This window comes from Sinohyriopsis cumingii, chromosome 14, assembly GCF_028554795.1.
Source record: "Sinohyriopsis cumingii isolate HCF-2022 chromosome 14, ASM2855479v2, whole genome shotgun sequence".
NCBI lineage: Eukaryota > Metazoa > Mollusca > Bivalvia > Unionida > Unionidae > Sinohyriopsis > Sinohyriopsis cumingii.
The window spans coordinates 2,486,029-2,511,457 of NC_142974.1; the positions used below are offsets into that span (position 1 = coordinate 2,486,029).

General features: G+C 35.4%; 1 protein-coding gene across 2 annotated transcripts in view; it reads left to right on the top strand.

The window, feature by feature from the left end:
• Positions 1-47: 47 nt before the first annotated feature.
• Positions 48-25,429, top strand: part of LOC149783099 (phosphatidate phosphatase LPIN1-like) — a 73,571-nt gene continuing 48,189 nt past the window's right edge. Inside the window, exons 1-4 of one of the 2 annotated variants that reach the window (XM_089931314.1) lie at positions 48-188; positions 12,374-12,489; positions 17,772-17,996; positions 23,191-23,289. In XM_089931314.1, the coding sequence (XP_089787440.1) occupies positions 17,808-17,996; positions 23,191-23,289 (288 nt within the window). In that variant the 5' untranslated portion in view covers positions 48-188; positions 12,374-12,489; positions 17,772-17,807. The remainder of the gene's footprint in view (positions 189-12,373; positions 12,490-17,771; positions 17,997-23,190; positions 23,290-25,429) is intronic. The other variant, XM_089931315.1, reaches the window with a different exon arrangement.

Here is a 25,429-nt window from a genome sequence, read left to right on the forward strand (position 1 = left end):
GAAATCGTCTAGACACCTCTGACCTTTGAACCCATACGTCACGTAATCGGCTGATCACCGGCCTTTCCTATAGTCGCTAATTATAGAGGTTGTTTTGACATTTTCTGGAGTTATTTCAAGACAAAGGTACCAGTATGTAATCTGGTCGAGAAGATCGTTCTTCTTTTTGTTGAAAAGAATTGAATTTGGTAAGTTGCTTTACGCGCATTGAGCATAGATGGAGGGAGAATTTCTTGTGTGTGTGACGCTGAATGACGAACTCTTAAAATGAATGATAGCGGGAAAATGTACACATTTTTGTGTGTGTGCGTATATACTTAAAATGAGATCACCTTTTTTAACAGTTGAAAAGTTAACAGTTGACATAAGCCATGTAATAGTAATTTTGTGCAAACATTAAAAAGAGATAGGAATTGAGGAATGGGATGCCTTTATGTGGTTTAAAAGGGGTGGGGGAACGGAGACGTAATGGTGAACAGCACATACCGACAACAATATTATCAAAATGATTTGGCACAAAACATTTTGGGATGGAGACGAATATAGACACGGTGTAAACGTGAACTAGAGGTGAATTCAAACGGGTGTATGAGGAGATTAAATGACGCATTTCCACATCTTTACTTGATTGGACTGTTTGCTACAATTTATTTGTTTGTTGTTTTTGTTTTTTTCTTCTTAAAGTATTGATGGTTTTCAAATCCAGTGTGACACAGCTTGGAAAAGGTGAAGTTTACTGGATATTATACCATGTTACATATCAGTGTATTTAACTGATAATGCTGGGAATGAATTCTATAAACTAGGTTCTTTATCATTGAAAAAATGTTTATTTACAGTACCGGTAATTAGAAACCTTTTATTTTAAAGACACACCATTTGAAGTTTGTACGCCATGGTAGTTTCTTACTGTAGATCTTACAAAAAGCAATATATATGCATGTCAAGATAGTATGTCTAGTTGAATTGGTTTTCTTTATTATGCGCATTTATGTCGCAGTATGAGCAATAGCACAATTTTCCTAGGATGTTTAATCTCAATTGTCCTGCATAGAAATTAATATTAGTTTATTTGTGGCTAGCATGACCCAGTTTAGATATGGTAAGGCCCTAATATATGGGAAGCTGTAGAGGCCCTATTTGGTATGTGTTAACAGGGAATATGGCTGTACAAAAAATCTGAAATTTTGAGAGGCCCCTTCAAACAGCGAGGCCCTAAGCTGTAGATTGTTTAGCTTATGCCTAAATTTGACCCTGATAGGCAATATTCAGTGGGAAGAACCGTCAACCCATGGGACGCTGTTGGCAAGCTATCTCACATATTCGGGTTAGTCGAACAGAAACTTGAACTTGCTCAGATGGAGGTGAGATGTGTGAGTGATCTATAATGGCAGGTGCCTTAGACCACTTGGCCCCCATTAGACCACTTGGCCCTCCTGGGCCCCCCTTAGACCACTTGGTCACTCAGGGCCTCATGTAACAAGGACTACTAAAAAGAGAAGTTTACAAGTCTTATTGATTCTTCACCTTCTTACACAATGCTTACTGGTGACAGACTGAAGCTTTATTACCCATTGGACTATTGAAATTATGAAAACTACTAACCAGTCCAACAGGAAATTTACTAAATTCAGGCTAGCAAACTAGTATTAATTTTGAGCCTTGTATATTTTCTAGCCTTGTATATTTTATAATGATCAGTCTTGAATCCTGTCATAATAAGTGGTAAAAGACATGAAATAAACAAAATGATCAAAAGCTGATTGCAGTTTAGCATGTAAATTGTTGCTCGCTTAGAATTCAGTAGATGGCATCTGTAAGCTTAATGTGAAGCCTAAGAAAAGGTTGAATTTTGAATTGGTTTGATTCAGAAGCATTCAATTTGGTTACCATGCATATGGTTAGAAATGTTGGTAATTAATCGAGACTCATGATTCATACAAATGGTTATGCACATTTACCAAAGTAAAATCAATAATCTTATGGCACTCATCTTTGCTAGCCAAGGTTCTGATAACCATATCTATGCTTTGGGTCTATGAATTTCATTGGATGTGGTGGCAAGCCGCCACATCCAGTCAAAATTAAGTTGTTCAAATTTGAACACTGTTTCTATGTGATCGAGACAAGGGGAGCACACAACTTGAATCTACTGTTAAATAAGCACTTTTCCAGTGCTAGTCCATGTTTGTACAAATACCTTTCACCTAAATAGATCTGCAATGGCTTCCCTCTGGTATATAGTCATACTTTTGATGTTAAACTTACAAAGTATCCCTTTCACCTTTCAGGTCTATTGCCACCACCTTTTCAGCCGATGTACAATGAACCATGCCATTGGTTAGTTGGCATTACATACTGTAGATTTCGCTGGGAAAAAGCGCCGATATAGCTGTTCAATCTGCCAAGGTGTAGATAGGGTTATCAGAACCTTGGCTAGAGAATATGTATGGCACTAGTCTTGTTGATTTGCATGCAAAGTTCATTTGATTTTGGCAGATCAGATCATAAAAATAGAAACTATTAAAAACAGAAACTATAAAATCATATTATTGTGGCATCCATAACAACAAAAACTGTGGAATCATGTTATTTTAGCCTCCATAACAAAATAAAATACAATTATTTCTACCCAGATATGTACATTTTTAGAACTTTGCCTTACAACTTTGTAATAGATACATTACATACAGCATTCATTGGGACATTAGAATTGCTCAAAGTTGCAGCTAAAATGGTTGCTGTTGTTGTTGAGGGGTTTAACACCATTTTTGGCACAAGATAGGCTATAAATGGCAGCCAGTATTATTGGTGGAGGATGAACCCGGGAAAACCCCGGAAAGAACCACCGACCTATGAGAAGCTTTCCCACATACCCACATAGGCCGAACCTGAGACTCGAACCCACACAGACAGAGATGAGATGGCAGTGATCTGTATTGGTTAGCACTTTAGACCAATCGGCCACTCTGAGCCCCTGGTGTGTCAGTACATGGCATGTGTGTACATGGTGTGTCTGTATATGTTTTCAGTACATGACATGTCTGTATATGGTGTGTGAGCACATGGCTTCTCTCTGTATGGTGTGTTGGTACAATGACATGTCAGTATATGGTGTGTCAGTACATGGCATGTCTGTATATTGTGTGTCAGTACATGGCATGTCATATGGTGTGTCACTGTTGTTGTTGTGGGGTTTAATGCCATTTTGCAGCACACGATAGGCTATACATGGCGGCCAGTATTAATGGTGGAGGAAGAACCCGGTAAAACACCGGAAAGAACCACCGACCCATGAGAAGCTACTGGCAAGCTTTCTCACATAACCACATTGGCTGAATCCTAGACTCGAACCGCCGCAGACAGAGGTGAGATGGCAGTGATCCGTAACGAAGAGCGCTTTAGACCACTCGGCCACTCGGGGCCCCCCATATGGTGTGTCAGTACATGGCATGTCTGTATATTGTGTGTCAGTACATGGCATGTCTATAATGTGTTTCAGTACATGGCATGTCTATACATTGTGTGTCAGTACCTGACATGTCTGTATATGGTGTGTGAGCACATGGCTTCTCTCTGTATGATGTGTTGGTACAATGACATGTCAGTACATGGCATGTCTGTATATGGTGTGTCAGTACAAGGCATGTCTGTATATGGTGCATTAATATATGGCATGTCTGTATATGGTGCATTAGTACATGGCATGTCTGTATATGGTGTGTCAGTACAAGGCATGTCATATGGTGTGTCAGTACATGGCATGTCTGTATATGGTGTGTCAGTACAAGGCATGTCTGTATATGGTGCATTAGTACATGGCATGTCTGTATATGGTGTGTCAGTATATGACATGTCTGTATATTGTGTGTCAGTACAGGGAATGCCTATAATGTGTTTCAGTACATGGCATGTCTGTATGTGGTGTGTGAGCACATGGCTTCTCTCTGTATGGTGTTTTGGTACATGGCATGTCAGTACATGGACTGTCTATAACGTGTTTCAGTACATGACATGTCTGTATATTGTGTGTGAGCACATGGCTTCCTCTGTATGGTGTGTTGGTACATGGCATGTCAGTACATGGCATGTCTGTAGATGGTGTGTGAGCACATGGCTTTTTCTGTATGGTGTGTTGGTACATGGCTTGTCAGTACATGGAATGTCTGTATATCATGTTTCAGTATACAGTAGAAACAGAAACAGGCAGTGACAGCAAGGCTTGAAATTGATGCAGGCAGCTAGCATCTTGCTAGTTACAGTTGTTTGCTGTAAAGGAATGAGCTAAACATTGTTCTTGCTGGTGATATTTTATGTTCAATTTCACTTGAATTTTCTAATGGGCATTGTCATAGACCAACTTGAAAATAGCAAAATATCTGTTAGTACTGTAAAGAGTTACTGTGAGCCCTGAGATAGGCAGGATAGCAACATCATGCAGTACATGTCAGCAGGATGTATGCCCATAACCACTATAAACAGTAAACATTCATGCTTAATTTTTATGGAAAACCTTAGGGCATTTTAAACAGTTCATTGTCACAGGGGTAATTGATAGGTAAGGCAGTTAGAGATAAACAACTGTTCTGCCATTTAATTGATATGCATTATCTAGGGTGATGTTGAAGTTAGAAATCCTTTGTGGAAGAATCAGTTAGATTAATTTGCATAGGAAAAGTATACAAAGTGGAACAACCCAATTTTCATCTGAAGTTAGATAAATCATGATGAACTCTAATGACACTTGGCACCTATTCTGACAGATGCATAGATTAACTCTAATGACACTTGGCACCTATTCTGACATGCATAGATTAACTCTAATGACACTTGGCACCCATTCTGATAACTGCATAGATGAACTCTAATGACACTTGGCACCTATTCTGACAGATGCATAGATTAACTCTAATGACACTTGGCACCTATTCTGACATGCATAGATTAACTCTAATGACACTTGGCACCCATTCTGATAACTGCATAGATGAACTCTAATGACACTTGGCACCTATTCTGACATGCATAGATTAACTCTAATGACACTTGGTACCTATTCTGATAACTGCATAGATTAACTCTAACGACACTTGGCACCTATTCTGATAACTGATAGATGAATTTGAATGACACCTGGCACCTATTCTGACAGGTGCATATATGAACTCTAATGACACTTGGCATCTATTCTGACAAGTGCGTAGAGGAGCTCTAATGATACTTGGCATCTATTCAGACAGGTAAATTGATGAACTCAATGACACTTGGTGCCTATCCTGACAGGTGCATAGATCAACTCTCTCTAATAACACTTGGCATCACCTTCAAACTCCAAACAGAACTATTGAGAGCAGGAAAGACTGCTCCTAGATAAACTTTTCTTCCACTGTTATATGGATTTTAAAGACTGAGACATGGTACATTTTTTTAATTTAATGTCTGTGTGGTTGTCAGTGTGAACACGTGATGATATTTGAAAATGCAAAGACTTCCAACTATTTACTGTTTGAAATATTATGAAAGGAATCGTAGAAGACAGCTTATTATTCTTGATTGAATTTCCTGTCATTTTCCGTAGGCTTAATTGAATAGATGCATGTAATTTACCATCAGTTGTACAATTCCACTTTTTTCAGTTGCAAATACTAGCCTCTGTTGGGACCTCTAAACCCTTGTAAGGACCTCAGAAATTCCTTAACACTATTTGACCAGTCTTGATAGAAAGTATCCAGGGATGGTCCTGGCTTTTAAAAAGTTGTCACCAAAAAATAACCTTAATATTTTGTCTGCAGTTTTCAAAAAATGTCGCCAGAACAAGTAGTGAATATTTTTCCAAGTCTATTAATGTAATAGTTAATGAAAATTGAAAAAGATGGGATAGTTATTACTGTTTACAACAAGCAATACAGCTACAATATTAAAAAATAAATCATTACGTGACTATTTTGCACTATTAGAAATGTTATAGAATGTCACATGATGATCATTCAAGATTGAAGTAAGCTGCAAAGAAAGTGTTCCTCATGGCACTGATAATGGCGTTATTACTTTTACTAATAATAGCGATCTTTGCTGCTTCCATGGTCTTTGCATCCTGCATCACCATTAGTGCATAGATATGACTGTTTTCACCTGTAAACAAATGTATTATCAAATGTAAAATATCTACTTTCCTGACATCTACAGTGTCTCGCTCATTTTTTTAATAGAAACATCAAGTATTAAGCAAATCTATATTATATATTTAATACCAAAACTGTAAGATCGTACTTTGCAATGTAAGATAAGTGACATATAATGCAACCATCGATTTCATGCATTCATTAATTAAATGCACCCCTCTTTTTTTATGGCTAGCTTCATAAAGTACATCTTGGTCAACCAGGAGTTCAGAATTTATTTTTGCCACGCTTTACATGCTTTGCTTATAGTGAATTGCTTCCTAAATCCCAACAATGATCACTCAATGCTGTAGAATTTTTTTCAACAAGCACTAGGATCTCCATTCCCACCAATGAAACTTACACGAGTCAACACCTGGCATTAATGTAGCATATATATAATCAATAATTGCCATCATTAAATTAAAAGGAGTGAAGAAACTTATCACAGAGCAATTCCTTTTGTGGTCCCTTTGAATTTCTCCACTCCAGATCCATGATTGTATGTACAAATTAGACAGCCAAAAAGGCTGTCACCAAAACAATTGCCAGATCGTATATTTTGTTGCCAATCAGAAGAAAACAATCGCAATTTGCAACATTGGTGAAGCCCATGACGATCCCTGGTTTCCTTAAAACCAATTGTGTTGCAACTTGGCTGAGCTGTCAAATAGACAATTTACATTCTTCTATCCTGCCATAATGATTCGAAGGGAAAAAAAGCTTATCATTGGCGGTCTATAATAGAAGAATATCTGCCAGGCTCACTACATTAAAAACACTTAATATGAATTTGATCATAATTGACTGAAAGCATCCTGGTACAAATTACAGGATATCATACACTGTCATGTACTTTTCTCAGAATACTCTCTGTTGTTCAATCATTCTTTTTTTGTTAAATGATATCCTCTCGGTTCATGTAGATTAGTTCTACTGCATTGCTACTACTGGTAATATGGCCATCCTTAAAAAGACAGATTTGGATGAAGAGTGTATTTTCACCCAGGGTAATGCAGATTTTGATGAAGAGTGTATTTTCATCCAGGGTAGTTTAGATTTCGATGAAGAGTGTATTTTCACCCAGGGTAATGCAGACTTAGATTGAAGAGTGTATTTTCACCCAGGGTAATGCAGACTTAGATTGAAGAGTGTATTTTTACCCAGGGTATTGTAGATTTAGATGAAGAGTGTATTTTCACCCAGGGTAATGCAGATTTAGATGAAGAGTGTATTTTCACCCAGGGTAATGCAGATTTAGATGAAGAGTGTATTTTCACCCAGGGTAATGCAGATTTAGATGAAGAGTGTATTTTCACCCAGGGTAATGCAGATTTAGATGAAGAGTGTATTTTCATCCAGGGTAATGCAGATTTAGATGAAGAGTGTATTTTCATCCAGGGTAATGCAGATTTAGATGAAGAGTGTATTTTCATCCAGGGTAATGCAGATTTAGATGAAGAGTGTATTTTCATCCAGGGTAATGCAGACTTAGAAGCATAAGATCTGGGATGGTTATAGATATTTGCATACCTGTTAAAGATATTATTCTGGGTTAAAGTGATGTGTATGAATGCACTCTATGCATATTTATCATTATGTAACAAATTTATCATATTCTATCAACCAGCATTTTCTTTGCACAAATGACTATAATTTGTTGCCCTCAGACCAACATGCTGGGAAATCAAACATCAGTAAAATATATCACTTGAAAAAGTTTACTTTGTTATTATTTCATTAACATGAAGTGAACAAAATTATAGAATAAATTGGGTCTGGAAATATGTGGAATCTTGCAATTTTCATAAGCTTGTAAATTGCACAAACTTGTAAGAAAATTATCAGAAATTGTGCCATGCTTGCATAATCTTGAGATGAAAATATTATCAGAAATTGTGCCATGCTTTCACAAGGTAGCAACTATTCATTATAAAAGCTTACTGTGATTATGAAAGCTTACTGTGATCATACAAGCTTACTGTGGTCATACAAGCTTATTGTGATCATACAAGCTTATTGTAATCATACAAGCTTATTGTAATCATACAAGCTTACTGTGATCATACAAGCTTATTGTGATCATACAAATACAAGCTTATTGTGATCATACAAATACAAGCTTATTGTGATCATAAAAGCTTATTGTGATAATAAAAGCTTATTGTGATGATAAAAGCTGACTGTGATCATACAAGCTTAGTGTGATCATACAAGCTTAGTGTGATCATATAAGCTTACTGTGATCATACAAGTATACTGTGATCATAAAAGCTGACTGTGATCATACAAGCTTATTGTGATCATAAAAGCTGACTGTGATCGTACAAGCTTATTGTGATCATATTAGCTTACTGTGATCATACAAGCTTATTGTGATCATAAAAGCTTACTGCAAGCTAACAACAAGAATGCTTCTCAGTTTGGGAAAACCTGGAGGATTATTTCAACAATAAAATAGTTTGGTAGTCCATTGCTACAATTGAGAATTTATATCATGAAATATGTATTTATGCTTTATGACCTATCCCTCACCATTTAAATAATTTTACTTGCATTTTATAGTCATTTATTGCTTTATAGCAGATTAAACAACTAATTTATGAGGATTTTTTTGTATATTGTATTAAAAAAAACCACTTCGTTGTATAATTTTGTTATGTAGACACATTGCCTTTGTTATGTAGTTGTAGTAGAAGTGGTAGTAATAGTGTTCTTTAGGATAGGCATAAAAACAGTTTGTTCAGAAGAAGTTCTAAATGTGAGATGGAATATCTGTGGCCAGCAAATATATATATGTTTATTCATCTAACATAATAGAAATTTTAGCTGCATTATAATAATTGTTTGTTACTTAACAGGTGTTACTGGAATAAAGGTGTTTGATGACTGTATTACACCATTAGTTTTCACATTGAATTAAAACGCTGTTCCATTCTAAAGGATAGGAATTTTTCTTGCCAAACGGACACAGATGTCAACAAACTAGAATACTGATCACTTGAAAAGGGACTACATTCCAATTTCAATAGAAAAGCATAAAGTAGAATGTTGTGAAAAGCATGATTCAGCCATAGATAAGGTTATTTAGCTGTTTGACTCAAACCTTTGCAGACAAATCTTAGGTCATGGGACATGTGTACAATATAAACAGTTGAATGCATAAAATGTGTGCTTCGGTCATTATCAGTATGCATATGTATATAATGTGTATCTGTCATTATCAGTATGCATATGTATATAATGTGTATCTGTCATTATCTGTATGTATATGTATATAATGTGTATCTGTCGTTATCAGTATGCATATGTATGTAATGTGTATCTGTCATTATCAGTATGTATATGTATATAATGTGTATCTGTCATTATCAGTATGCATATGTATATAATGTGTATCTGTCATTATCAGTATGCATATGTATATAATGTGTATCTGTCATTATCAGTATGCATATGTATATAATGTGTATCTGTCATTATCTGTATGTATATGTATATAATGTGTATCTGTCGTTATCAGTATGCATATGTATGTAATGTGTATCTGTCATTATCAGTATGTATATGTATATAATGTGTATCTGTCATTATCAGTATGCATATGTATATAATGTGTATCTGTCATTATCAGTATGCATATGTATATAATGTGTATCTGTCATTATCAGTATGCATATGTATATAATGTGTATCTGTCATTATCAGTATGTATATGTATATAATGTGTATCTGTCATTATCAGTATGCATATGTATATAATGTGTATCTGTCATTATCAGTATGTATATGTATATGTGTATCTGTCATTATCCATATGTATATGCATAAAATGTGTATCTGTCATCCATATGTATATGCATAAAATGTGTATCTGTCATTATCTGTATGTATATGTATATAATGTGTATCTATCATTATCCATATGTATATGCATAAAATGTGTATCTGTCATTATCTGTATGTATATGCATAAAATGTGTATCTGTCATTATCTGTATCTATATGCATACAATATGTATCTGTCATTATCTGTATGTATATGCATAAAATGTGTATCTGTCATTATCTGTATATATATGCATATAATGTGTATCTGTCATTATCTGTATCTATATGCATATAATGTGTATCTGTCATTATCTGTATCTATATGCATATAATGTGTATCTGTCATTATCCGTATGTATATGCATAAAATGTGTATCTGTCATTATCCGTATGTATATGCATACAGTGTGTGCATTGGTCATGATCCGTATGTATATGCATATAATGTGTATCTGTCATTATCCGTATCTATATGCATACAATGTGTATCTGTCATTATCCGTATGTATATGCATAAAATGTGTATCTATCATTATCCGTATTTATATGCATACACTGTGTGCATTGGTCATGATCCGTATGTATATGCATATAATGTGTATCTGTCATTATCCGTATGTATATGCATAAAATGTGTATATGTCATTATCCGTATGTATATGCATAAAATGTGTATCTGTCATTATCCGTATGTATATGCATACAGTGTGTGCATTGGTCATGATCCGTATGTATATGCATATAATGTGTATCTGTCATTATCCGTATCTATATGCATATAATGTGTATCTGTCATTATCCGTATGTATATGCATAAAATGTGTATCTGTCATTATCTGTATGTATATGCATACAATGTGTGCATTGGTCATGATCATTATGGGGGTCCTGAGTGGTTAAGTGGTCTAAAGCGCTCACCATTACGAATCATTGCCATCTCACCTCTGTCTGCGTGGGTTTGAGTCTTGGGTTTGTCCAGTGTGGGTATGTGAGAAAGCATGCCAGTAGCTTCTTGTGGGTCGGTAGTTCTTTCCTGGTTTTCCTGGGTTCTTCCTCCATCATTTATACTGGCTGCCATGTATAGCCTAACTTGTGCTGAAAAATGGCATTAATCCCTACAACAACAACAACACTATCAGTACATATATGCATACAATGTGTGTATGGGTCATTATGAGCATGTATTTCAACTGTCCAAAGATATAGTCAACATTTTATTTTCAAATTAAGGAAGGAATATATTTCTCTATGAAAGTGGCAAGTTGTTTACTCGCCTGTAAACTGTTTAGTCTTTGTGTATGCACAAATGTTTAAAAATCTCAATACTTAGGATGCTTATATGCACTTAAAGGCAGTACCAAGCTTATGTATGATCAAGAATGCTTAAGGAAACATGTACAGTTCCTGTTCTGATCTAGTAACACATGTTATAAGGGGTGAAATGATAGACCTGTGCTGCATATTGATATGATTTATGATCCACAGCCTACAAATGGTACAAAAACATCTTATTTCACTTTGTCACTTAAATTTGGAAGGCATTATGGTCTTATCAGTAGAAATAGTGCAATTTCATCTTGCAGGGAAGATCTTATCTAGAATAAATGCAAGTGTGGGAGTGGAGATGACTAACAACCAAAGCCATTATTTGTTACTTACTGCATACACAACTCAACTGCCATGGTCACATGCACTTCTTTCTGCCAGTGAATGAAAAAATAATTGACAAGAACCCACTAGCCTTCTAGAAATTAACAAATTTGGATCTCTCGAAATTCTGTGCAAAATCTTTTGTTATAACATTGGCACAGTCAGTCCCTGATTATAAACATAACTTTATAAAGTTATAAAGAGACATTACAAATTTGTTGTTTACATATGATTAAAATAATTTAAAGATAATATAATTGCCACTTTTTCAGTTCCTTTATGTATCTATTTGGATTGAGTTTTGATGCAATGCTTCTGATGCGTCATGTGGTGAATAAAATAAAGTTAGCTCTGATTGGTGATTACTGTTTTATCCTGGACTTGAACAAAAAATAACAACCAATCAGAATTGAATGTAACATATTTCACTGTATGACACATCTGAAGTGTAGCCTTCAAATTCAGCCCACATAGACAAGATAAGAAGCAACAGAGAAGTTTCACATAAAAGTGGTTATTAAATGATCAATAAAATATTCAAATCATAATGGAAGAACAAGACTGGAATATTTTGTTTACTTTGTGCCTGATCATGCTAAAGGGATACAATAATTAGCTTGGGGGTGGGGGGGAGGAAAATTTCAGACCATGTGAGTTAGTCACCTTGCTTGTATTTGTAGAAGGTGAGTGTTGTCAATATATATATATATTTATATATTTTAATCTGACAGAAATGAGTGCATATACCTGTGACAGCTGTTTCAGAGGAATTCTCAATTTTAAGAATCAAAACGTAAACAACTAATAATTGCTCACAACTGCTGAAGATTAAAGTAACTTGTATTGGGTAAGTAGCATTTTTACTGATTCTTCACCTCTGTATTAGTATGGGTACTGATATGGAAAATGTACTGATGCATTGATATGTTGATTAATCATTTAATTCCTACATGCTATAGGTTTGAAGAGAATGAGGGAAAGGCTTGACAAGCAAGATTTTCTAACTTTGAAGTGTGTTATTTCAAAAAAAGTTTGGGAGCTGCCATTGATTTAATAAAAATGTATCATTCCTGGACCTATCATATTTGATTAAAATAAAATAAAAAAATCTATGATGGAATTTTTTCGAGGACCTATCATATTTGATTAAAATTAAAAAAATCTATAATGAATTTTTTTCGAGGACCTGTCATATTTGATCAAAATAAAAAAATCTGTAATGGAATTTCGAGGACCTATCATATTTGATTAAAATAAAAAAATCTATGATGAAATTTTTTCGAATACCTATCATATTTGATTAAAATGATCAGCCATCCAATATGACCAATATCAAAAATAAAAAATCTATAATGGAAGTTATTTTGAGGACCTCTCAGATGATGCTGATCCTCCATAAAATAGGGCTTGCATTTCCTAAAAATAGAAAAACCTTTTAAACGCCATCTTCGTCCAATCTGGAGAATACCTTTTGACCAAATTTGAAAGAAAGCATCTGGAATATACAGTGTTTGATATGTGTATTATACTGATCCAAGTATCTGGAGGATAGAGTGTTTGATGTGTGTATTGGGGGCGCTCACCAGTTATTATGTACTTTTGAGAGAGTGACGTATGTAAGGTGAAGTTGTTTGCATTTAAAACATGCACAGTGGAGAGAATATTGGCATACTTCTATGGTACAATAATGTAATGTGGATGATATTTCTTTCGATATTGTACTTTTGGAAATTGTACATGATGTAAGCACACTGCTAATTAAAATGACTGCTCCCTTGTGCTAAAAATCAGCCTGACTTAGTCTAACGTACACTTTACATAGCAGTTTTAAAATAGAGAAAATTAATTTTGCCAGACTAGACAATACCAGTTTCTGAAAGTGCAATGAATGAATTACAAAATATATAAAATGTAAAAAAAACGTTATCGGCTCTTTTTTTTATACAATTTACCTTTGAAGTTCAGGAAGTGAAAATGACCAAGTGGAGCTAGCACTTTTTTGAAAGGTGCACACCTGAAGTAAGGCCAAACTTTATGCTCTATAACCAATATTACACCCATCAATCATACACCAAAATAAAGGGAATTGAAGGTTCTTTGAATTATACCCAAGATATACAAGGTCTTTTTTAAATAGCCAGTATAAGCAGTGAGGAAAGCAGGGGAAATTCTTTTTTCTTTAAAATTCTAACCTATGCAAAATGCGAAACTATATGACACAAAGATTTATGGCATGAGGAGGCATTGTAAAAATGATGACATCTGCAATCAGCAACATTGAATGAAAATTTCAACAAAGTGCATCGGACTGATTCAGATTTCTTTGCCAATGGGTCTCCCCCAATGAATTTACTGTTAGGCAGATGTTAGCCAGATGGAAAATCTCTGACCAACTTGCACCACTTGTTTTTAATTTAGAGTTATAACTTTTGTATTCTGTGCATTGTTGATGAATAAGTTCATTTATTTGCAACATTAATCCACTTGTCCTGTTTCATTTTTGGAAATTGCTATTCATTTGTATGACCAGTATCCTTTGTTTTGGATTTTGGTTGGAATTAATCTTACATACAATTTATACATGTTTAACATAGTGTGGCAAGGTCTGTTCTAAAACTGATAATCTCATTATGGAAGAATTCTCCTATGCCCCCCCCCCACTCCCTTTGTAAAGGGAGAATGTTCTGAATCTAGATAGGATTCAGTGAAAAAATAAAGGTAAGGCTTAATAATATAATGGACAGGTATTGCAAATACAATGATCTTTTAATATTAGAATTACTATAAGGCAAAACACCCTGATTATGTTGATTTGGTGATTGATATGGAAAGAGAAACTTAGTCGTAATTCATTATCTTTGACCTTAAGGGAAGATTCCATAGCTCTTTTGCGGGCACCTAGATAGGTATGACCTTAAGGGAAGATTCCATAGCTATTTTGGGGGCACCTAGATAGGTATGAATTTCTTTTTAAATAGTTTTCCAGTGAACATTGCAAAAGTTGTGGAGTTTTTCAGTGTGGCAAGTGAAAGTTTTGATATTATGCCAGTTCAGTAAGATTTAAAAATAGAAGTCTAGTGCTGTACTTCTCTGAAACTGATATGTGTGTTTGTGTGTGTGTGATTTGGATTTTTAACAAAGCTTTAACAATTTTTCAGTCATATCGCTATAATGTCAGCAGTGTGGCAGTTTATAGTGATGTCTGGCACTGGGGCATCATGCCACAAACATGTAGCATCATGTCCCACCCAGTCACATTATCCTGACACCAGGCTGACCAGTCCTAACACCAAACTCTTAATGCTGAGCACCTAGCAAGGCAACTGTTAGTACCATTTTTATAAGATTTTGGTATAACTCCTGTGTAAATGGGAAGCTAAATAGGGCTTCCAATCCACTAAAGTTGATCAAAATTATAGGGCCCCTTCACAACTTACAAATATAAAACGATACCATATTCCGTAGGACTGTGTAAACTTTCATAATTAGTAACATATAGTCATGATTACATTATCAAGTTGTTAAATTGTTGAATTAATAAACGTAAGCAAATTGAGATGATTTATTTCAGTTTAAATGTAAAATCCTTTGTTGTGTTTGTCAGTAAGAAAACCATGTCCTTCAGTACTTCAAATTATAGACAGATGACATATGAGTAAATGGATTTTGGGGCATTGCAACAACATGTCAGTTACGTAAGACTGATCAGCCATAAAAAGTTGCTTTAACAAAATTGTTGAACACAAATAACACAATAGAAAAGAATGTAATATTTTGTATCAGGTAAATGTATACATGTCATTAAAAGAGATTATTCCTGTACATTTATTAATATTTTGAACATATGAGCAAAGATATAACAAACAAAAATTAAAATTTGCTCTTTAACTGATTATAATCAGTTATCAGTTGGTTAAGTGGAACTGATTATCGATTATGAAGTTCTGACCGATTCCCATCACTAACTTCACCTTTACCTATGTACAGTGGTCATAGTGGTTAGTATCCATTCACCTCAAATGCAGGAGGCTATGGGTTCGAACCCTGGCCAGGCCATATCAAAGACTTATAAAAAAATGGTACTAGGAGCTGCCTCACTTAGCGCTCAGCATTAAGAGGTTAGTGTTAGGACTGGTCGGCCTGGTGTCAAGATAATGTGACTGGGTGGGCCTGATGCCACAATGGTAGAAATCACTATGAACTGCCACACTGCAGACATCATAGTGATATGACTCAGATTATGAAAGCCACATTAAAAATCCAAAACACAAAAACACTAACTATGTTTATCACCTGGTGGCCTTATCATAGGTATTTAAGTCATGTCTGAGTGTACCTGTCATAGATATGCAGGTAAACAACACATCAACAGCTCAAACAATTACCATGTCTTCTCCAGTGTACTGACACGTTTATCCTTTAGGACTTGTTTTAAATAGGTTATAGGTTATTTATTGCTTGGCAATTAGGTCGTTTGGGCACACAATAAAAAATAAACTACATCTTACCTCACAAGGCAAATTACTGATTGCTGTTTAGTGTTATCCCATTTAATGCTAATTGTACACTTCACTGATCTGTGTACAGTAATGAAGTAATTAAATTAATTTTAGACCCAGTAAGTATAATTATAATTCCTAGTTATAATAAGGGGAATAATTTGAAATTATTTATTCTTTTCTCTAGTATAACAAATAAAACATCATAATTGCAGTAGGAATACTGTTTGGAATATTTATCCTTGCTCTGAATTTGTTCAAATTGGATTCTTATTTTATGGGCAGTTATTCCAATTTTCATGCATTTGTCATTGAGGCAGAGTGTATTATGTTATGATGTTGTCCATCAACCCGTGTCTTTATTCAATCTCATTTTGCACATATAAACTCCAGTTGTCCGCCATCAACAGTACTCAAGTTTGTGTACAGCTAATTCTCAAGTTAGAGTGTAAAAATTGGTTTCATACAATAAAGTTCTAGATCGCATACCTGGACCACACTTTGTGGACAGCTTGCCTCTGGGATAAAGAAGAAACTGATTGAATCCTTGCTTGTTGCCATAGTAATACATTTACAGCTTTTTCGGCATGGGACTTTGACAATGCAGACTCCAAGTCCTGCCAGAGTAATACATTTACAGCTCTTTGGGTATGGGACTTTGACAATGCAGACTCCAAGTCCTGCCAGAGTAATACATTTACAGCTCTTTGGGTATGGGACTTTGACAATGCAGACTCCAAGTCCTGCCAGAGTAATACATTTACAGCTCTTTGGGTATGGGACTTTGACAATGCAGACTCCAAGTCCTGCCAGAGTAATACATTTACAGCTCTTTGGGTATGGGACTTTGACAATGCAGACTCCAAGTCCTGCCAGAGTAATACATTTACAGCTCTTTGGGTATGGGACTTTGACAATGCAGACTCCAAGTCCTGCCAGAGTAATACATTTACAGCTCTTTGGGTATGGGACTTTGACAACACAGAATCCAAGTCCAATATGAAAAGTATCACTCCATTGTGCAGAAGACTGTACCAACCAAATTATGAAAACTGAATCTTGTTTATAACTATTGACCCAGTATTGAAAACTAAGAGTACAGAAAACTATAGATCTAGTTTTGAAAACTTCAGATACAGGATATAATAAATATAGACCCAATTTTCGAAACTGAATATGACACATAGAAAACTACAAAGTTTTAAAAAGTTAGAGCAAAGGGTGTAGAAAATAGACACCCAATTTTGAAAACTAAGAGCACAAGGCATACAAAACTAGATTCAGTTTTTCAAATTGAGCACATTGTATTGAAAACTGTAGACATGTTGGAAACTGGGAGCCTAATATGCAGAAACTAGTTACATAGTAATGAAACGTCTTAGTCTGTGTCATTATGTAATAATATGTGTGCCTGATTTTGGCTATACTATACTTTGGCTGTTATGTTTTATTTCTGTTAATTTTGTAGTTTCTACAGATTGTCGCTAATAAAAGAAAATCCAGGTGCAATACTGTACTTCAGAATGATCTTAAACTGAACCAGTTGCTGGGTAGATGGCTTGGGTAGGCATGAAAAATCAGCATGCAGTTTAATGTTGTCCTTTGAAAAGATCTCTGATTTCGTTTTCAGATCAAGTGACTGAAACAGGGTAGAGCTGTTCAAAGAATGAGCTACTTCAGTTATTGGGGAAAATTTCTCTCCAATGTTAAAGGTTTCTACAAAGAAATAAATGCAGCCACCCTTACAGGAGCTATCGATGTGATAATAGTACAGCAAGAAGATGGGACCTATCTGTCATCACCATTCCATGTCAGGTTTGGGAAGCTTGGAGTTCTGCGTTCCAGGGAAAAGATTGTAAGTTAGATCTGTACATCATTGAAATTGTTTGTACTTGCTTGCTGCATCTTGCATTTATATGCCAAAATGTAACAGATTTTTTTTGGGGGGGGGTGTTTTGTTGCATAAAGGCAAGATGTAGCAGTGGCAATAAGTCACTGTTAACACATCAACCACTGGAGGTTTTTGTCGTTTTTGTCTGAAATTCGAGTAGGAAACACATTTTGAAAGCTATTTCTGAATACATCATAATACATCAACTTCCAGGTGATCTTCCAATAACATACAGCCTAGTTTTGTTAGAAACATCGTTTTTCATTGGCTATTTGGCTCTTGCATGAGCAGAAGGGTGAAAGTTGGAGTTTTTTTTTTTTGCTTAACAGACCCATTATTTTTGTATCAAGACCACTCTTTATTCCAAATGCCCATCTTATCCTACTTTTTGCAAAGGTTCATCTGTCTGTTTACGGTTCATGCTGGTCTGCTTTAGATCTGAAACCCAAAACTCCAAAATCCGGACATAAAATTGGATTCCGACCACAAGTGAATTTAGGGTAGAAAAAAATCTGGTCCCAAAAATGTTTTTTCTCTCTGTATTTTGTAGTGCAACTAGAAATTCCAGATTATTTGGTATCATTGTAGAGCTACATCTGTCTGCCTTTTATAATACCACCCACTTTAGTGTATCTTACATGACCTTGATGCTACAAAGCTCGACAGTAGGCTACTACCTCCTGCCACTTAAACTTGTCACCAGGGGTTAATGTGTTAAAGTTTTGTTTAAGCACTGGGCTACCTACCACTTGTCCCAGAAGTGGCTGCCAGTTGTACCAAAATTTCAATCTTTGCTTAAAACCCAAGAGAAATAATGCAAAACGTATTTATTCTTTGAAGGGCTTAATTTTTTAGTTTAACAATATTCTTCTTCTGGAGTGCACACATCATTTCCTGAAAATGGTTTCCAGTATTGGACTAGGTATAGGCAATGTTCAATAGAGCTCTCATTTTAATTTTTTTAATTCTCATTAATTTTAAAAACTCGCCTTTTCTGGTGGGGTGTTTGCAACTGTAGCTTTGGGTATTTAAGCACAGACTTTATAAGGTCCAAAATGGATGAAAATGTATTTCTCCCATAGCTACGTCATATTTGACATCTTTGGCTACCACAGTCTTGGTTATGACTTTTTGGAGAAATTGTTACCTCATACTCTGTGACAGCCTTTTATTTTATCCTGCCACTTAGATGTGGGCTACCTCATACTCTGTGGCAGTCTTTCATTTTATCCTGCCATTTTGATGTGAGATACCTCATACTCTGTGACAGTCTTTCGTTTTATCCTGCCACTTCGATGTGAATTTTCAATCCCTGAATGAAGCTCTTGACCTTTTGAAAATAATTTTGTGAACTCCTTGTTTCCACATTGTAAAGATAAGCACCTCATTTGACAATGCAATGGTTTCCATGGCAATCTGACTGGAAAACTGAATTTTCCCCTGGAAAGTTTGAGCTTGCTCCAGTATAGTATCCAAACATGAGTACAGAAAATAAAATATATTTGAAGGAATGTTATATTTATTTCAACTTCTGTTTTCTTTTAATCTTTGTTGGTACCTTAAAACCATGTTCTGATAAGTAAAGTGTTAAATAATATATATGTATATAATATATGTAGATAGGTAACATAGATGATTAAGGTGAAGAATGTTCTGTTCAGCTTGCCCTGGGCATGCTGTTATAAAATTTGTAAATCTCTGCATTACAGCAATGTCCCTTTTTTTCCTAGATTAGACATATCATCAAGTACATCAACAATTATGAAAGATAGACTATTTGTAATGATTTTTTTTATCACCACAACTTAAGGATTAGTGAACGCTTATTTTATCCATTAACAATTATCATTCATCATCTTAAAATCAAAATATTTGATGACCCGATTTTCGAAAACAGAAAACATATTTTTATTCATTTAATTGTTTGCCAAATATTAAGATTGTATCATTTTCCTGTAATTATCATGTAAATAACAGATCGTAAGCTTTGCTTGTGGATGCTTTGAACCAATTCCCTCTTGTGGCCCCAATCATTTGAGATGAGTGCCGTTCACTTCTATACACACCTGTCAAAGAAATCTCAAGAGTTATATTATTAACAGTTAACACCTACTCAACTTACGATTGTTGTCACGCATCAGAACAATCTTTGAGAAGCCTATTATTTAGAGTTGGCAAACTCGCACACTCCCTGAGGCTATCGTAGGACTTGAAAGTTTGTTAATCTCTGTTGTATACAAATACTACAATTAAAATGTAACAGCTAAGTTCAATTACAAATATTTATTCTTTTTTGTCACATTTTGCTTTAAATAGTAAATATTCACATTATCATGCTTACTTGAGAACATTTGAGACTGACCTTGACATTGACTACAAGGTTGAAATGACGTGGATGAAAGAAACTGGCTTGAACATGGTTCATATAAATACAAAACAAAGGTACTGATATCTCAACAGTGATGAAATCCCAGGGATTAAACTTTCAAAACATGGTACATATAAATACAAATAAAGGTACTGGCATCTCGACAATGATGAAATCCCAGGGTATTAAACTTTCAAAACATGGTACATGTAAATACAAAATAAAGGTACTGATATCTCGACAGTGATGAAATCCCAGGGTATTAAACCTTTAAAACATAAAGCATTATGAACGGGACACAACCCTTTTCCCCATCACTTATTTTTTTTTACTTGCCTGCTAGCAGATACCTTGGAAACTTGAGCTTGTCTGAGATGAGTTCGGGCTTGTCCAGGGAGTCTGGCAAGTAAATTTATAAATCTCTACAACTACTTCAAAAATGATCATGCCATAATTTTGTCATTTAAATGTAGACATAACGTAGTTGTTTTGCATCATATGCAACATTGCATGTGCTAATTAATCCTCTGCATAATCAGTAAAACCAGATCAAAGACTCGTTACTGTCTTTTAATTAGTTCACAAAGATTGATTGTTTGTAAGGAGACTAGCCCTGGGCATGTGGATGTTAAGTAATGGTAGGTGATTCAGACTAGCCCTGGGCATGTGGATTTTAAGTAATGGTAGGTGATTCAGACTAGCCCTGGGCATGTGGATTTTAAGTAATGGTAGGTGATTCAGACTAGCCCTGGGCATGTGGATTTTAAGTAATGGTAGGTGATTCAGACTAGCCCTGGGCATGTGGATTTTAATGTTAGGACAGATGATTCAGTCTAGCTCTGGACATGTGGATTTTAATGTTAGGACAGGTGATTCAGTCTAGCCCTGGGCATGTGGATTTTAATGTTAGGACAGGTATTCAGTCTAGCCCTGGGCATGTGGATTTTAATGTTAGGACAGGTGATTCAGGCTAGCCCTGGGGGTGTGTATATTTTAATGTTAGGATAGGTGATTCGGTGTAGCCCAGGGGATTCGATTTTAATGTTAGGACAGGTGATTCAGTCTAGCCCTGGGCTTGTGGATTTAATGTTAGGATAGGTGATTCAGTCTAGCCTTGGGCATGTGGATTATAATGTTAGGACAGGTGATTCAGGCTAGCCCTGGGGGTATATATTTTAATGTTAGGACAGGTGATTCAGTCTAGCCCAGGGGGTTGGATTTTAATGTTAGGACAGGTGAATCAGTCTAGTCCTGGGCTTGTGGATTTTAATGTTAGGTCAGGTGATTCAGTCTAGCCCTGGGCATGTAGATTTTTATGTTAGGACAGGTGATTCAGTCTAGCCCTGGGCATGTGGATTTTAATGTTAGGACAGGTGATTCAGGCTAGCCCTTGGGGTGTATATTTTAATGTTAGGACAGGTGATTCATTCTAGCCCTGGGCGTGTGGATTTTAATGTTAGGACAGGTGATCCAGTCTAGCCTTGGGCATGTGGATTTTAATGTTAGGACAGATGGTTCAGACTAGACCTGGGCAGGTGGATTTTAATGTTAGGACAGGTGATTCAGGCTAGCCCTGGGGTGTGTATATTTTAATGTTAGGACAGGTGATTCAGTGTAGCCCAGGGGGTTGGATTTTAATGTTAGGACCAGGTATTCAGTCTAGCCCTGGGCTTGTGGATTTTAATGTTAGGACCGGTGATTCAGGCTAGCCCTGGGTGGTGTATATTCTAATGTTAGGACAGGTGATTCAGTCTAGCCCAGGGCGTGTGGATTTTAAGTAATGGCAGGTGATTATTTGTAAAATGACTTGCTCTGGGCCCATGTCAGAACAATTCTTTGAACACGGTAGCCAATGGATAATAGCTGACATCAGGCCAGAGAGGAAAACATTGCATTATGTGAAATATGTTGAAAGACAAATAATAACATGTTTCAGTTTAATGTGATTTTTGTTTATTTTTTTAATATTTAAAGTACATTTATTTCAGCATTGTATCAAAATATTCAAAGAATTTTTTTAAAATTGTCCTTTTTTTGCGCATGTAAAATTTGAGTCAGGGCTAGTGGAATTGGAGTCAGGCCTAGTGGGATTGGAGTCAGGTCTAGTGGAATTGGAGTCAGAGCTAGTGGGATTTGAGTTAGGGCTAGTGGAATTGGAGTCAGGGCTAGTAGAACTGTAGTCAGGGCTAGTGGGATTTAAGTCAGGGCTAGTGGGATTTGAGTCATAGTTATTTTAATGACACTTGCCTTGTTCCTGTGTTGGAACATTTTTCTTTGACCTCCGCATATATGATTTTATTATTATTTTTAAAATTTACATTTTTAAAAATTTATTTTTGGTATTTTTTGGTTGCCAGAATGTGTGTTTACATTGGGAAAAGTAGTTGCCAGCAATTTAGTGTTTAATGTCCCAAGTAATGTATTATTCTACCTCCTTGTATTATTGTATTATTATCCTTGTTTGATGTCCCAAGTAATGTATTATTCTACCTCCTTGTATTATTGTATTATTATCCTTGTTTGATGTCCCAAGCAATGTATTATTCTGCCTCCTTGTATTATTGTATTATTATCCTTGTTTGATGTCCGAAGCAATGTATTATTCTACCTCCTTGTATTATTGTATTATTATCCTCGTTTGATGTCCCAAGCAATCTACCTCCTTACTTAAAGGCAGTGAGTTAAAAAGGCAGATCTGATAGATGGTTTTTATAAACAATGTATATTTGTACAGTTGTCCATGTGAGAAAAGTAACTGTTTGTTGATTGGTTGATTAATTGATACTTCAGGTGGACATAGAGATCAATGGACAGCCAGTACATTTTCAGATGAAGCTTGGCGAGTCAGGAGAGGCCTTCTTTGTCAAGGAAGTAGAGGAGGAAGATGAGGTATGCTAGAGTTATCTCTCTTACATATGCCAAAGTAAACAAACTTGAAGATAATTTTAGTCATTTTTATGACTTGATACATGACAAATCCTTTATTTAATTGAAATTTTTATGAGTAATTTGATTAAAAAATGTACATAAAATAAATGTACAAAACTTAATAACTTGATAAATTTGCAAATTCTAGGTCTTCTTACATTTGTTATAATTGGTCCGCAGTTCTGCCTTTGTTAAAAAAATTTGTGTGCATTAAAACATTTTAGAGTTTTAGGTGACTTACTTGTACTAGAATGCGACAAATCCAGGGCGTATTTTTCCAAAACTTCGAGTCTAGTATTGGCATATTGAAACTTTTGATCAGATTTCGAAAACTCAGAGTCTGGGAACAGAAAGTTAAGATCCTAGAAGCATGGACTTGCACAACAGAAACTTGAGGTGTTTTAAGCATGGAATCTGTCAACAGTAACTTAAGTTCCTGGAGGCTGGACTCTCATGACAGAGATCTGGCATTGTTAATTTAATAATATAAAGCACTGAAGAAATTTATTAATCTATTTTACACACTTTGCCTGATATCAGTGTACATATATTACTTATCATTTTGACTGGAATCATGGTACATATATCACTTATCATTTTACCTGGAATCATCGCTTATTATTTCGCCTGGAATCATTGATTGTGTTTGGAGTTTGTAGTGTTATCCTTGTCCTTCCATACGTCTGTCTGATTAAGTTTTATATTTAAAATCAGTTCTGTCAGTAGTAGCCTTCCATGGGAAGATAACTTAATGGCCCTTATTTTTTACAAAGGTGACATCTGTATGAAAGTTTACCATTCAGACTTGGTTTTTGACCATTATTATTATTAGTAGTAGTAGTATTGGTAGTAATATTAATAATGCGGTACCATGCCAAAAGTGAGTAGCCACTTATAGCAGAAGCAAACCACTTGTCCTCTCCTCCTGACTAGGTAAAAATCTGCTGGGTCAAGTAAAATTTTACTATGTACTTGCCCTCACCTCTTGACTGGGTAAAAATTTACTGGGTTAAACAAAATTTTACTATGTACTTGCCCTCACTTCTTGACTGGGTAAAAATTTACTGGGTTAAACAAAATTTTACTATTACTTGTCATCGCCTTTTGACTGGGTAACAAATTGGCTGGGTTAAGTAAAACTTTACTATGTACTTGTTCTCTTGACAAGTTGATGCAGGTTTACATTTTTGAGGATAAATCTCAAAAGCATTTTCTACCTTTAACAAGCGCCAAAGTTCAAAATTTCTTAACAGTTGGTATGCATCAGTTATAACCTATGCTTAATTTACCTGCTGGCAATCAGTCTGGAACATGATACAAAGGAAACGACTTCATTGTTTGGGTACATACGTACAGATGTAAGTACAGAGGTACAGATGTAAGTACATAGGTACAGATTTTAGTACATAGGTACCTAGGTACAGATGTTAGTACATAGGTACAGATATAAGTATAGAGGTACAGATGTAAGTACATAGGTACAGATTTTAGTACATAGGTACCTAGGTACAGATGTTAGTACATAGGTACAGATGTAAGTGTGATAATAACATGGATAAATATTATGAGCATATTTTGTTGCAAACTTGGACCTTGATTTCCAATGTCAATTTTTTTTATATATGGGCAGGCAAAATTACAGGTCACCAATATGTTCAAGACTGAAGCATTTTCAGTACATTGTCATACCAAAGGGAAGTTGCCAGCAGAAATGTTATGTAAAACAGTACTTATCGCAAGACCAGCATTGCCAGCTTACATTCAGACAAGTGTTCTAAGAGTTTCAGAAGATTCTCACTAACATTGACACAATTCATGCTTTTTATACAGCAGAGAATATCAAGACAATAGCTGATTGGTTGAAATCTAGTTGGGGTAATGACTTGGAAATTTTCAGTAAGCAATCTTGTTGTCTCACCTGTGTATTGCTCACTAGAATGGAGGTTTGATTAAAATTTGGTTTGAGAATTTGTGGAAATTGAGATTGTTTGAATTCTTTACTCAAATACAAGTTCTTATGAAAAGTAATATGAAAACATATTAATAAGGCTGAAAATACTGTTGATCTGGGGCAAATCGCATCATAACATTTCTACATTCT